The sequence below is a fragment of the Nicotiana attenuata genome, chromosome 10 (genome assembly GCF_001879085.1).
Source record: "Nicotiana attenuata strain UT chromosome 10, NIATTr2, whole genome shotgun sequence".
Classification (NCBI taxonomy): Eukaryota; Viridiplantae; Streptophyta; class Magnoliopsida; order Solanales; family Solanaceae; genus Nicotiana; species Nicotiana attenuata.
In genome coordinates this window covers 42,770,120-42,782,355 of record NC_031998.1, presented here as the reverse complement: position 1 = coordinate 42,782,355, position 12,236 = coordinate 42,770,120, and the positions used below count along the sequence as shown (strand labels likewise).

The 12,236-nt window shown below is 36.1% G+C and overlaps 1 protein-coding gene across 1 annotated transcript in view; it reads right to left on the bottom strand.

Annotated features, from left to right (window-relative positions):
* The window catches only part of LOC109233749, a 12,946-nt gene extending 5,024 nt beyond the window's left edge, over positions 1 to 7,922 (bottom strand). The window contains exons 1-6 of the mRNA XM_019399613.1: positions 7,766 to 7,922; positions 5,298 to 5,670; positions 2,672 to 5,217; positions 2,438 to 2,577; positions 331 to 2,247; positions 203 to 252 (exon numbers count right to left, since the gene is read on the bottom strand). Coding sequence (XP_019255158.1) covers positions 203 to 252; positions 331 to 2,247; positions 2,438 to 2,577; positions 2,672 to 5,217; positions 5,298 to 5,481 — 4,837 coding nt within the window. The 5' untranslated portion in view covers positions 5,482 to 5,670; positions 7,766 to 7,922. The remainder of the gene's footprint in view (positions 1 to 202; positions 253 to 330; positions 2,248 to 2,437; positions 2,578 to 2,671; positions 5,218 to 5,297; positions 5,671 to 7,765) is intronic.

Sequence of the window (12,236 nt, the reverse complement as noted above, 5' to 3'; positions counted from 1 at the left end):
ACGAGTAGTTGCTGACATAACGCTAGAGTCGGTACGAACTTAAAACCCTTACTTTTTACGACTTTAACCCCTAGGTCGCCCCTTACCTCAAATTAAATACAATGCCTTACTTCAACCTGATAGTAGAAAATAACAGGTAGTTAGAAAAGTAAGGTAATACTAAATTTGAAAACAGAGGATTTTAGTAGTCAGTTCATGATACCGTTTTCAGTAAGCCTATTAGCAGCTCTAGCCCACTCTCTTTCTGCCAGGCTGCATATAGGAAGTTAAAAAACACATCAGCATGAAGCAAGAGGATTTATTAAAGAAATTGTTATGCATAATAAGAACCTGATTGTCTGATTGCTCCGTGAATCTACTGAAACTTCTTTATACCAAGGAGTATGTTCAGATGTAGCACGTTTCCGCTTCATGGGTTTCAAAATTTGGTGCTGATGACCAGCATTCACTGGCAATGTCTGCGGGAAAGAAAAATGCTCAATTGCAGCAGAGCTGGGGATAGAATTTGGCTCAAGATTACTGATTGAACTTCGATCGGCAGTTGCAGGTATGACTTGCAGCATAGTATTAAGTGCATGCAAACTACTGGAAGAGTTCCCAATAGTGAAAGATTGTTTGATTGTCTTCATTGCAGCAGCTCTACGTGCATCATACATCTGTAACATCTGCCTGTTTTTTAAGGTTCTGCACTGATTTAACCAGGAAGGTTCCAGCTGAGGACCATTTTGAGTTTGCTCAAGCTTAACAGAATTTGTATTATTGCTGTGAGCACCGCTCTGAGAATCATCCTGACAAAGTGCAAGTACATCCTGAGGAGTCATTTTCCCCACTTGTTGAGATGAAATGCTTCTTTGCAAATCCTCTGGCCCGGAGAATCCTAGCATTCCAGTGTCCCCAGAAGGAACTTGCAGAGCACCTGCACAACTGTCTGCTACTTTCATTCTTTTGAAGGCCCTATTGCTTGGATCTATCTCCACCTGTTTCATGGCCCGCATTTGGTTTAATAGGGAATAGTTCGGATGAGATAAGTTGTTTGGCTTCAAAGATCGGCCAAAGGCTTCGATATCTCTCTGCATAGATACAGAATTTGCAGGAGATCCTCCCAGGATATACTTGTCAATAGATTCTCTACCTTGCGAATCATTCATCTTCTGGACGAGGTCAACATTTCTCAATGGTACTTGCGGAGAGCTTCCCTCTGCACGCTGTTCTTCCGCTTCAGCAGACCCCAGGGAATTCACTGAGCTGGTACCAATCTGGGGAGCCAAATTCCCTCCTCTATTGGAGTATTGATCACTTCGCCTCCCTGGAGCAGAAAACGATGACTCCACAATATTCAACTGATGTGATTGGGAGATATGGGAAGGATTCTTGTCATACTGAGCACCAAAAGGTTGCTGAGGTGGTGGAAAATTAGTCCACATACTGGAGGACATTTTTGAAGACATATCCTGCTGAGCGATGCCAGACACTAATGGCTGAGAAACTGACACTTGCTCCTGGGATGAAACATGATTGGTAAAGATACTTCTCACTGCACCATTGGCATTACTTAATTGGGATTTGCATGCAGGGAGGACACTCTTATCTTGTGTATTGCCTGCCACATCCGGCAAGGAAGCCCCCACAGATTGACCATTTGCAGATCCTCTGTGAGAGTCGCCTTTCTCTGTATGACAGGAAACATGTTTATCAAAAGATACACTAACAGATTGATTTGTTGAGACTTGCTCAGTTGTCCTAACCACATTTGGACTTTTAATCTGACCTCCCATATAGGGAAAACCAGAAAGAGATTCAAATGCTGGAGAAAGGTTTCCTGGCATTAAGTACATAGAAGTTTCATTATTGCTACTTCCTGGAATACCAAATCTATTATTCTTCAACCCTTCCTGGGAGAGGTCAGAAGGTGGAAGTAAGGATTGAGCCTGATGAATTAGATCTTGATTCTTCTCACCAGTGTCAACAGCAGCATGATTTGAATGCGAAGAGCTAACTGCTTGGATAGCGCTCTGAGATGACAAAGAATGGCTTCGGACTGATGCACGTCCAGATGGAGGGCCAAGTTGCAATCCAAAGCCTTGAGGGGCAGAAGACTGACTTCTCTGGTGATGACTAACTGGCTCATCAGACTCATCTGCTTCAGGCATCTCATATGATGCTTTGTGCTCCGAATGACCGAACTGTGCCACAGAACCACACTCTCTCGATTGGTCCACCTTCTGAATAAGTTGTAACATGTTTGGACTGCAAAAACAGAACAGTCTAATTGAAACCAAGGGGAGAATAGCATTGGAAGGTAGTTTATACTTCTCAACTTGACAGTCAACAAGGTTTTCAAGGTATACAGAAAGATATGTACAAAAGAACAAATCGTACAGGATCTATTAAAATGTACCTAATACTAATAATTTCTGAGAATCAGGAAATTAACTACCTAGATTGCGCAACTTTATTAGGTGAATGTAAGTCAAGAGATCTATTGAAAAGCCCAGGAATATTAGATACACCAGATCTGCTCTGCAAATGCACCTCGTGAGAGCCTTTTCCATCCATCAAAACATCAGGCAACTTCCCCTGTAGATCAAGGAACATTCACCTCTTACTGTTGATCAAGGATTTATAGAACTGAGGGCTCTTCAAAAAATACTACATTAAGCACATATATTACCTTTTCTAATTCTGCCCGACTCTGAGGAACCTGACCAAAAACCTTTGATTGTCCATTCAAGGAATTGTGCTGCACTACAGACTGAGAATGAGTAGATTGTTTCATGCTACAAGGAGGATCAGCATCCTCATTCAAGTTTCCCAAGGGATGGTACTGAAACTTCGGAGGCCAAGAATTTTTCAGACCACCCTGATTAGACAACTTCTGCTTCCCCATGAGAAGACACCTAGAATCACTGGCATCTGATAATGCATTTTCCCCAACCCCACCAGCAGAAGAATGAGGGTGTGAGTTAGAGTGATAGCTGTCATTTGAGTTATCCTTCTTATCACTGTTCTCCATCTCATACATTTTAAACTCTTTGTCACCAACATCCGGTGATGAGTGCAAAACCTGGTTGTCTTTCATAACATGACGCTGTAAAACCCCCAAACTTTCACTTACAGTAGATTTAACCAAATCAGCATTTGTCCAGTAATTAGATTGATTATTATTTTGAAGAGATTGTTTGGTTTCTTCAGCACCCTTCATCATACTTGAATTTGGAACTGTGGCAGAGTTATAGAAGCTAAAGACCTCTGAATTCCCCTGCAGACTAGCTACAGATGATCCCGCATGCTCCATACCAACTGCAGAAATACGGCGAGGACTAGATTTCAATGCCACACCAACATGAAAGACTTCGTCTTGGATGCATTTGTTCTGATTGTTGTCCTGCAAACGTTTTGATGAGTTATCACTTGAAATACTTAACGCTGCATCTCCAGATGGTACTGCTGATCCAAGAACACCCCAATTAGCTGAATTCATCCACGGTTGTGTAGCTCCACCAAGCTGGGCTGTCAAATTATCAGAAACCCTTCTTGCAATCATCTCAGGGTCAAGAGGATGTGAAGTATTGCTAAATTTCTGGCTTGCTTCAGCAACTGATGTCTGCAGTGGACCAAAATCTGACGACTTGCTTCCTCCATCTGATGACTGGGCAAGTCTTAGAGAATTCCTTTGCATATTCTGGCCTCGCTCATACGGAAACCTGTGCTCCTGGACGTTGTGAAAGCTGTTGTTCATATTGGTGCTATCACAGGGCTGAACAGAAAAATTCAAGGAAGGGGCTAGGGGCAATTTGTCTTCAGCAGAAGATGCTTTATGTCTCCCACTGTTGTACATCAAATTATGATTCCCTGAAGAAATTTCAGCACTGTGAAAATTCAAACCACCCCATTCCTCCTGCGGGGCAACATCACTGCTAGAAGCTTCTTCAACAGCAGACTGCATAAGAGCACTCCAAGTACCACCTTGGAGAGAAGGAAATCCGGTCAGTAATCCTGCACTATCAAAAAGATTACCACCTTCCTCATTCCTATTAGGGCTTTTGGAGAAGGCATTCCATATATTATCATCTGAACCGAACAAAATTCTTTCTTCTGTAGGATCTAAACCAACTTTATTCTCTGGTGAAGAAGTTGGTGCCACTTTCTCCTGCGAGGTCTCTGAGGGATTGGTCAGATCCAGTCTGCCGCAGAAATCCTGGAGAGCTGAACCTTTTTGCATAATATTTGCTTGCTGAAGGTTCTTGATATTGATCGCATTAGATTGAGCTTGACTTACAGTATGACCAAATAAACTTTCACCTTGTAATCCCTGTCTAGGAATGGAAGTCCCATCCGGCCCACTGACTTGATCTGACAATGCAGCACATTCATTACCCGGAAATGAACCAGTAAAGGTTGGCATTGGCTGCACTGCAGGCTTCTTTGTTCCCATCTGTAGAAATTGGTTCAAGCTTCCTCTTGAATCGGAAACAGGAGTTCCATATAGAGACTGATCAATGTGTTGAGGAATCAAACCCATCAAATGTTGTGCAGCTTGGCCATAATTTGTGGGATTGAATCCGTTTGAGGATCCTTGAAGAACTGGAGAACCACGTTGCAACCAATTAGTGTTGCCAATCTCAGTTGCGAGCGCATAATTTGCTGCACCGGGATTTGTAGTGCCATTAACAGAAGCAGGGGAATGGCTAGTAGATGCCACCTTAGCAAGGGGAGGAGCCTGATTTAATGCATGTTGTGGACTGGCATCTAGTTGCTGTTGCCTCTGAAATTCTTGCATCTTCATGAACATGACTTGCTGTTGCAGTTGCTGCATTTCGTTAAGCCCAGACTGCTGCCGTTGCAAAGATTGCAGCATGTTTGATTGCTGACGGTTCATTTGCTGACCACCAAAAAGATCAAAACTAATAGGACCTCCAGAAGGTTCTGACCTGACTGGTCCCCTTGCCTGCTGCTCAAGACCCACCCCTCGCTGCAATTCATGAAAAGATGAGGCACCGGAGGCTAGATTACACTGATTAGAACCTGTATTCACAGCCAGAAATCTGGATTCATCCTGCTTTGTCTGGTAATACTGATTACCATACATGTTTCCATTCAAGTTTGGCTGCTGACTTTGTGACTGACTTTTAGCAAACTCAGTCCATGGGGTTGATTGTGCAGATTCCAAGCCATGCTGCACATTAAATGGATAACTGCTACCTGCTCTCGTAGTTTCTGCAAACAAAGGAAAGTAAGAAAATCGCCCAACAAGCTACTTGGCTGCCAAATAAAGTTTAGAGAACATATCAAATTACCAGAGTTCTGTAAATTGTATGTGTTGGAACTCAGTCCACCTGTCTGTCTCTGGCTTCCAACCCCCAAAATATTACTTAGTGCTGAAAAATTCCCATCCACTACCGGGGAATGCTGTTCTCCTTGTGACAAGCTGTCTTGTGCGAAAAAATTGTGAACCCTATCTCTGACTTCATTGCCAGGCATAGATAATTTAAGTCCCAAACCTTTGATTGTTAAATGTTGCTATACAATTACTAACATAGCAAGATATCAATAAACTCAACCTTTTCTCTATCTAGCATTGCAATGTAAATTCCAGAACTTATACATAATAACTTGGATCACTATTCTTAGAAGCTAAGAATCAGCTGCCTCCTCGACAACTGCAAAAACCTGCAAGACATTCATCCAAGTTCAGTTGGGTGAAAGTAGAAACATATTAAGTGGCAACAAGATATTAGCTGAGATGACAAAGAAAAGGCATACAGTACTACTTGAAGATTCACACTTAGTTTGATGGAATTGCTTCAATACACAACTAAAATTTATATAAACATGCAGATACATATAATCCGTAGAATACATAATCAATGGCTAGTACATGTTAATTATCAACAGCATTGAAGCTCGCACCTTCTCCTCAGTCAGTAATCACAGAAGAGAGCCTATAGTTGACCAAGTGGACATGACATAGACAAAAGAAAGACCAGCAATGGCTATAAAGAGTATAAAAAAAAGGCATCCGCGATAACAAGTGCACGGTAAATTCGCCAAGACAAGGCAGTTCAAATTTCAAACACATTGGTGCATACCACACTTGTTTCCATCCGGTAAAAGAAAAGGCGGGCGGGCGGGGTTGTAACATGCAAACTAAACTGGATCTGCCATTTTTCTCAAGAATGAGAAGCATCAGAATATCTAGTGCTTTGACTTAAGCGGGCATTTCCTTTGGATTGCATCAGTCAAGGTAAAACTGCTGGCATAACCTCAGATTGACCTTACACAAGCTCATTACCAGAATCAGGACAAGTGCTGAATATGTCATAGTTTATGGTCAAGTTAAAAAGCTATCCCACTGGTTAATGAATAAAACCTTACTTGTCGTACTGATTTCTTATTTACCTAGGGCAAGCCATCTCACCAACCCAATAACATGCAACTGTATAAAATTTGGTTAATAAATCGTCATCAGTCATTTGTTCAAAGAGGTGACATGGTCACCCACACTTTCTCAAAACTAGGGCTAGTGCGATGATGCTATTCATCTAAGAAAGTCCTCACCCGCCCGCTCGATGTCAAAATGCTTCAAAGCAGACATAGATTACAAGCTTTGACCCTCACTTCCAAAACTAGGGCTAGTATGATGAGCAACTCAAAATGCTGTTGTGCCCACTGGGGATATCTTTCATTGGTCTATATTTACCCAGAGGAGAAAAACTTTGATTCTTCCCGAAGGTGTTCCTTGCATGCTGAAGTGAACAGGGGCGGTACCAACTACGACTAGAAAGCGGTCACTCCTGTCAATGAATACCATTCATAGTTGTCTATGTTAGTAACATAGCCATAACGACTTTGTTTTACTGCTTGAGGTGGTGATAGCTTTTATATATTTGCTTAATTATAAGCTTGCATAGTGCTCTTCCTATTTGTTTTCTCGGCTTTCTTCTGCCGAACCGAACGAGGACCAGTTAAAGGGCTGACTCCTGGATCGTCGTTACCTTTGTTGATGAAAGGAATGAAATCTTGTTGAGAATAAAGAAAAGTCAGGATCTTCCTCTTAACAAAGGAGAGACCTAAAATCCATCGACAGGGTCCTTTACTAAACTGTCAAGGAACACATTTCCTCCAAAGTTTGGCAAACGCCAGTTCTCCTTCTGGAATAAATCATTCAGATATATCAATCAGAACTAACTACTTTCCAATTCCTAGTCAGTTTCCGAATGTAAAAGCATGTACTGGTAAGTGATAACAGTGACTTACTAACAACAGATTATTATGTTGTTTACAATATTTATATGTATAGTTTTATGTTGTTGACTATGATCGGGCAACAGGTTTGGATGGAAACAAAGCTGGACTTTTGTGTCCAACTTTGCAAAAAGTATATATACTAACGTTAATCAGCTCCAACAACAACTACTACCTCAATGCCCAACTAGATGGGCCCAACTTCCTGAAACTTCGATATCCATTTCTCTTCATTTTCGTCCGTTTCATTCAACTAAAAAACTAACGATGTTAATTGCCGAGCCTGAGAAGAGCAGTCAATTGTAAAAGGCACCATTTTTACAATTCGCCAGTACCATCTGAAAGACTTAGGTGACATCTAAATACAGATTACAGAGATTAAATATAAAAATGACAAAATTATAGTTCAAGCTGTTTATTCACTGTAAATTAGACTGAAAAGCTAAAATCCCAAATCCACATAGAGAGACTAGGGCTCGTGATAATACACGGAACGGAATTTTGACAAAAATACACTTACAACAAATCCCGAAGCTGCACCAACTGAGCTTGGAACGGATCCTCTGGCTATCCGAATTGTAAGTTTTTGAATCGCCGATAGAAATGGCAATTGCGCAGAGAGAGAAGCTACAGTGAAAGAAGCTGAAGAGGGAGAAAAAAGGAAGAGAGAGAGAGAGAGAGCGACAGAAATGGAGAGAGATAAACTGAGTGCGTAATTTTCAACGAACTGTTGAGCGTGGTTAGGTTCGGGTCGAGAATGAGCCCCGGATCCAAATCCGATCCGGCTCCGAATCCGGGTTTCGGAGCTTTGTGTTCTGATTGGTAAGTTCTCAGGTAGGTCATTGAACTTTTGGCATAAGGAGTATGTGGGCCCCGCTGTGTTATTTGGGGTTCCTTTTCCCGAATAATCCAATTGAAAGTACCTTAAAGCATAATTCAAAGTATAGTTTGTCCTTAAATTTTCCCTCCAAAAAATGTCTATGCTCGCTGGATATATGGAAAAAATTCATAAAGTCGACAACCTTTATTGAGTTTATTATATTAGTTGTAAGTCTGTGAAATCTGCATTTTAATCTCCTGCTATATATCTGCATGAGAGTGCGTGCAATAAATACTTGCAATTATTATATCTCAGGCTCTATATCATTTATTGTGTGTTGGGTGAAATCAAAAGATATATAATAACAAAATATTTATGAATATTTAACTTTTTTATGGTGTCGTACTGGTTAAAAATAAGTCAGTTGATATAAGGAATGTAAAATGCATTAAATCTCACGAATGGCAACAACAACTATCTTACAAACACATGTAACAATTAATCATACCATTGAATTATAACTACAGTAACTGGCCATAATGAAAAAAAGTTGAACGCTCATATATGAATTAGAGGCAACATTAACATTAGATTCAAAATAACTTGCTTTAAAATATAGGGAATGGAATATATAAAACACATTGAAGTGAAAGTATAAAACTCATATAGAATTTTGGATAGGAAAAATTGATTCGAGGCATATGCTATGAGACATGGTGTCTTCAGCATAGAATTTGTTGTTGCTTATAACAAAGTGGCATACTACTCTCAACTCTCAACGTATGATGAATCATTAGGAATCTTTAGCATGCATTTTGAAATTATGTGAAATGAGAAAGAGCCGATTGATAAATAAAAAAAAAAATCAAGTCTTGATTTTATGTAATGGGATAAGTATTTATAGGTAGTGAACAAGTAATTAAAGTTTTGCTAAAACAAAAGAAACAATTAACGTGCATTATTCTACGAATAAAAGTACCATTTAATGGTTGGATCACGTCATTTAATAAGAATAGATGTATCGTTTAAATAGTGAATTACGCCTTTTTTGAAAATACAATGTATTTTCAACAATAAACTTATTAAATTACGAATCTAAAAAAGATTTCAATCATCTGTATAATCATGTAAATCACTAATGCTCCCTTTTCTAGAAAATAATGGTTATGTACTCGTTTTATATATTCTGACGAACTTTTGATTCATGGATAAGTGAACTAAACTTTGGCAGTTGTAGTGATTTTACCATGTGAAAAAATATATATATAAAAAAAATTGTCTCTATGGTTTTGCAAGTTAAAATAGTTCCTTAAATGTATTTCTGATAAAATTTTATCCTTCTGTCATGGTGAGTCTTTTGATTTTTGTAATATTTAATAAACTTTAGTTCTTAGATTTAATTGAGCCGTAGAAAAAAGAAGATTTAACTAAAAACGCTAGGACGAATCTATCAATCATCAAATGCCCAAGACACAAAACAAATAAAAAAGTACAGAAATTGCTCCTCAAAAATTTGCGTAAAATACTAAAACAGAAATAATAGAAATCAAAGAATGCACCTTTAAATGTTAGTTACCGTTAATTATTTTTCATAATTTTCTTTAAATCTAACAACCAGAATATCGTTAAATATTTGCAAAATTAAAGGACTAAAATTGCTTAACGGTATATTTAAGGGACTATTTTAAACCTAACTCCAAATATAAATACCATTTATCATGAATATGAGAGCAATGACTAAAAAAAATATTAAAATGAAAAGAAAACTATCTTATTACAGAATGGGACGGATATTGAAATATGCTAAAATGAGATAAGTATTTTATAGAGAGCGAATAAATAATTAACGTATTGCTAAAAAACAAAAAAAGCAATTAAAGTGCATTTCCACGAATAGATGTACTATTTAACGGTTGGATCACATCTTTTCATAAAGAAAGATGTACCGCTTAAATAGTGAACGATGCCTTTTCCTAAAATGCAATATACTTTGAAAAAAAAACATATTAAATTACAAATTTCAAAAAATAAATTCCAAACATCTATATAGTCATGTAAATTGTTGATGCTCCCTTTTTTTGAAAATAATGGTTATGTACTCGTTTTATATATTCTGATGAACTTTTGGTTAATGGAGAAGTGAACTAAGCATTGCGGCAATTACAATAATTTACCATGTAAAAAAAAATTTAAAAAATGGTCTCTTATGGATGTGCAGGTCAAAATAGCTCCTTAAATGTACTCTAATAAAATTTATCCTTTAAATTTGTCATAGTGAGTCTTTTGATTTTTGTGATATTTAATAAACACTAGTCGTAGGGTATGCGTTTTGCGTGTGTACCCTATATCAATGAGTATATAATCTTAAAAAAATTTGTCTACATAATTTCTCATATTTGTTTCTTTATTAATTATTTTTCTTTATTTGTTTATTACAATTAGTTATGTTTACTATTTTAATTTTTCTAAAAAATTATACCTCGTAATCTTAAAAAGAATAAGTCATCCTCAAACTTGTCTTATAATGAGTGATATCATTAAAGTTGAACTTTATTAGTTGATCGGGTTATATGCAAACTTAACTATGTTAAAATGATAGATTACTTTTTAATATTTAAAAATATTCTTATTTTTCAACCTTTATTTTTTTGTGATTCCATGTAGTCGCTCATCTTTTTTATTTTTTATTTTCTTCATTTAGCATAACTGTGCTATTATTCTAGTTTTGAAACAACTCCTCCGAATATTAGAAATCATGAATCATTAATAAACTTAGCATATAATGAGTGATGTCATTAAAGTAGAATCACTATTGAATGAGGTTATAAACTTATGTTTTCCTTTTCTTTTGAAGTATATTTACTTAAATTATGTTGAAACTTATTTTATGTTATGTTTAATTTTACATAAGAGTATTATGTTAATTATTTTTTTGAATTTCGAATTTATGTTATATTTTTCCTTATATTTTATTTGCTTTAGTACTATTCACTTATTAATTCAGATTGCATGCCATTCAATTTTCAGTTAGAATCGATAAATTACTTGTTTGTCAAATATTTGAGTAATGTTACAACATTATATTTGTTAATAATAATCATTTTAGCAAGGATATAGTCCATGACGTTCTTACAAATACGTACTTTTAGTTTAATAATTGATTAAAATAAAGTATTATTAATCTAAAAAATATATATCAATTATTTTTATATATTAGTTACAAATATATGATTAGTAATTAATATATTTTCAAGAAACAAAATTAATTATTTATAAAGGCATATATTTGTTAAATCATAACTTTTAATTTTTGACAATTAACTTTATATTTAAATTTAATCTAACTATGTAATTACGCTTGTCAGCCAAATAGTACACTTGTAATTATAGTGTAGTTACATTATGACAAACATGTCTTGTAATTACAGTACTTTATAATTACTACCCTAATAATTACGTCAATTTCAATTATATGGTGGCTTTCCAAATAGAACCTGAGTAAATATTTTCAAGTTGATCTCAATCCCGAAAGGTAAAGTATTGGACAAGCTATTCCGCATCTAACAAGATTAATGAGATAACTATACTAAAATACTACTTTATAGATTGGAAAACTATAATTACTTTGTGCATTTTAATAACGAAACAACTTTTACAAATAAATTCTTACTCATTTTTAAAATTTTAAATATTAGAAGTTCTTACATAGTTTAAATAAAAAGATTTATTAATAATTTTTAAAATTTTAAAGTCTTAATACTAAAAAAATATTTAAATGACAAATGGTCTTTTATTAATTTCAAAGTTCTAAAGTTCTCTTGTTGAAAAAAACTCTTATTTTATTTTTTCTTTCAAAGTTCTAAAGTTTTCTTGTTGAAAAAAACTCTTATTTTATTTTTTCTAAGTAAAGTAAATAATAATTGCATACAAATTATGAGAAATGCATGTGCTGACTGTTGCCCAAATTAAGCAAAAAGATAGCGGACAATATTAGGAACAATCTTAGTTAGTGTTTTAGATATTAAGCCTTTCTACACAGAATGATTTAATAAAAAAAATTTATTGTTATTATTTTGCCTTTACAAATATGTTATATTATATAATTTAAATAAGGAAGGAATCAGTACATAAATTTAGTTGATTTTGAAATCCTAAAAGATCGGAAGAGCAC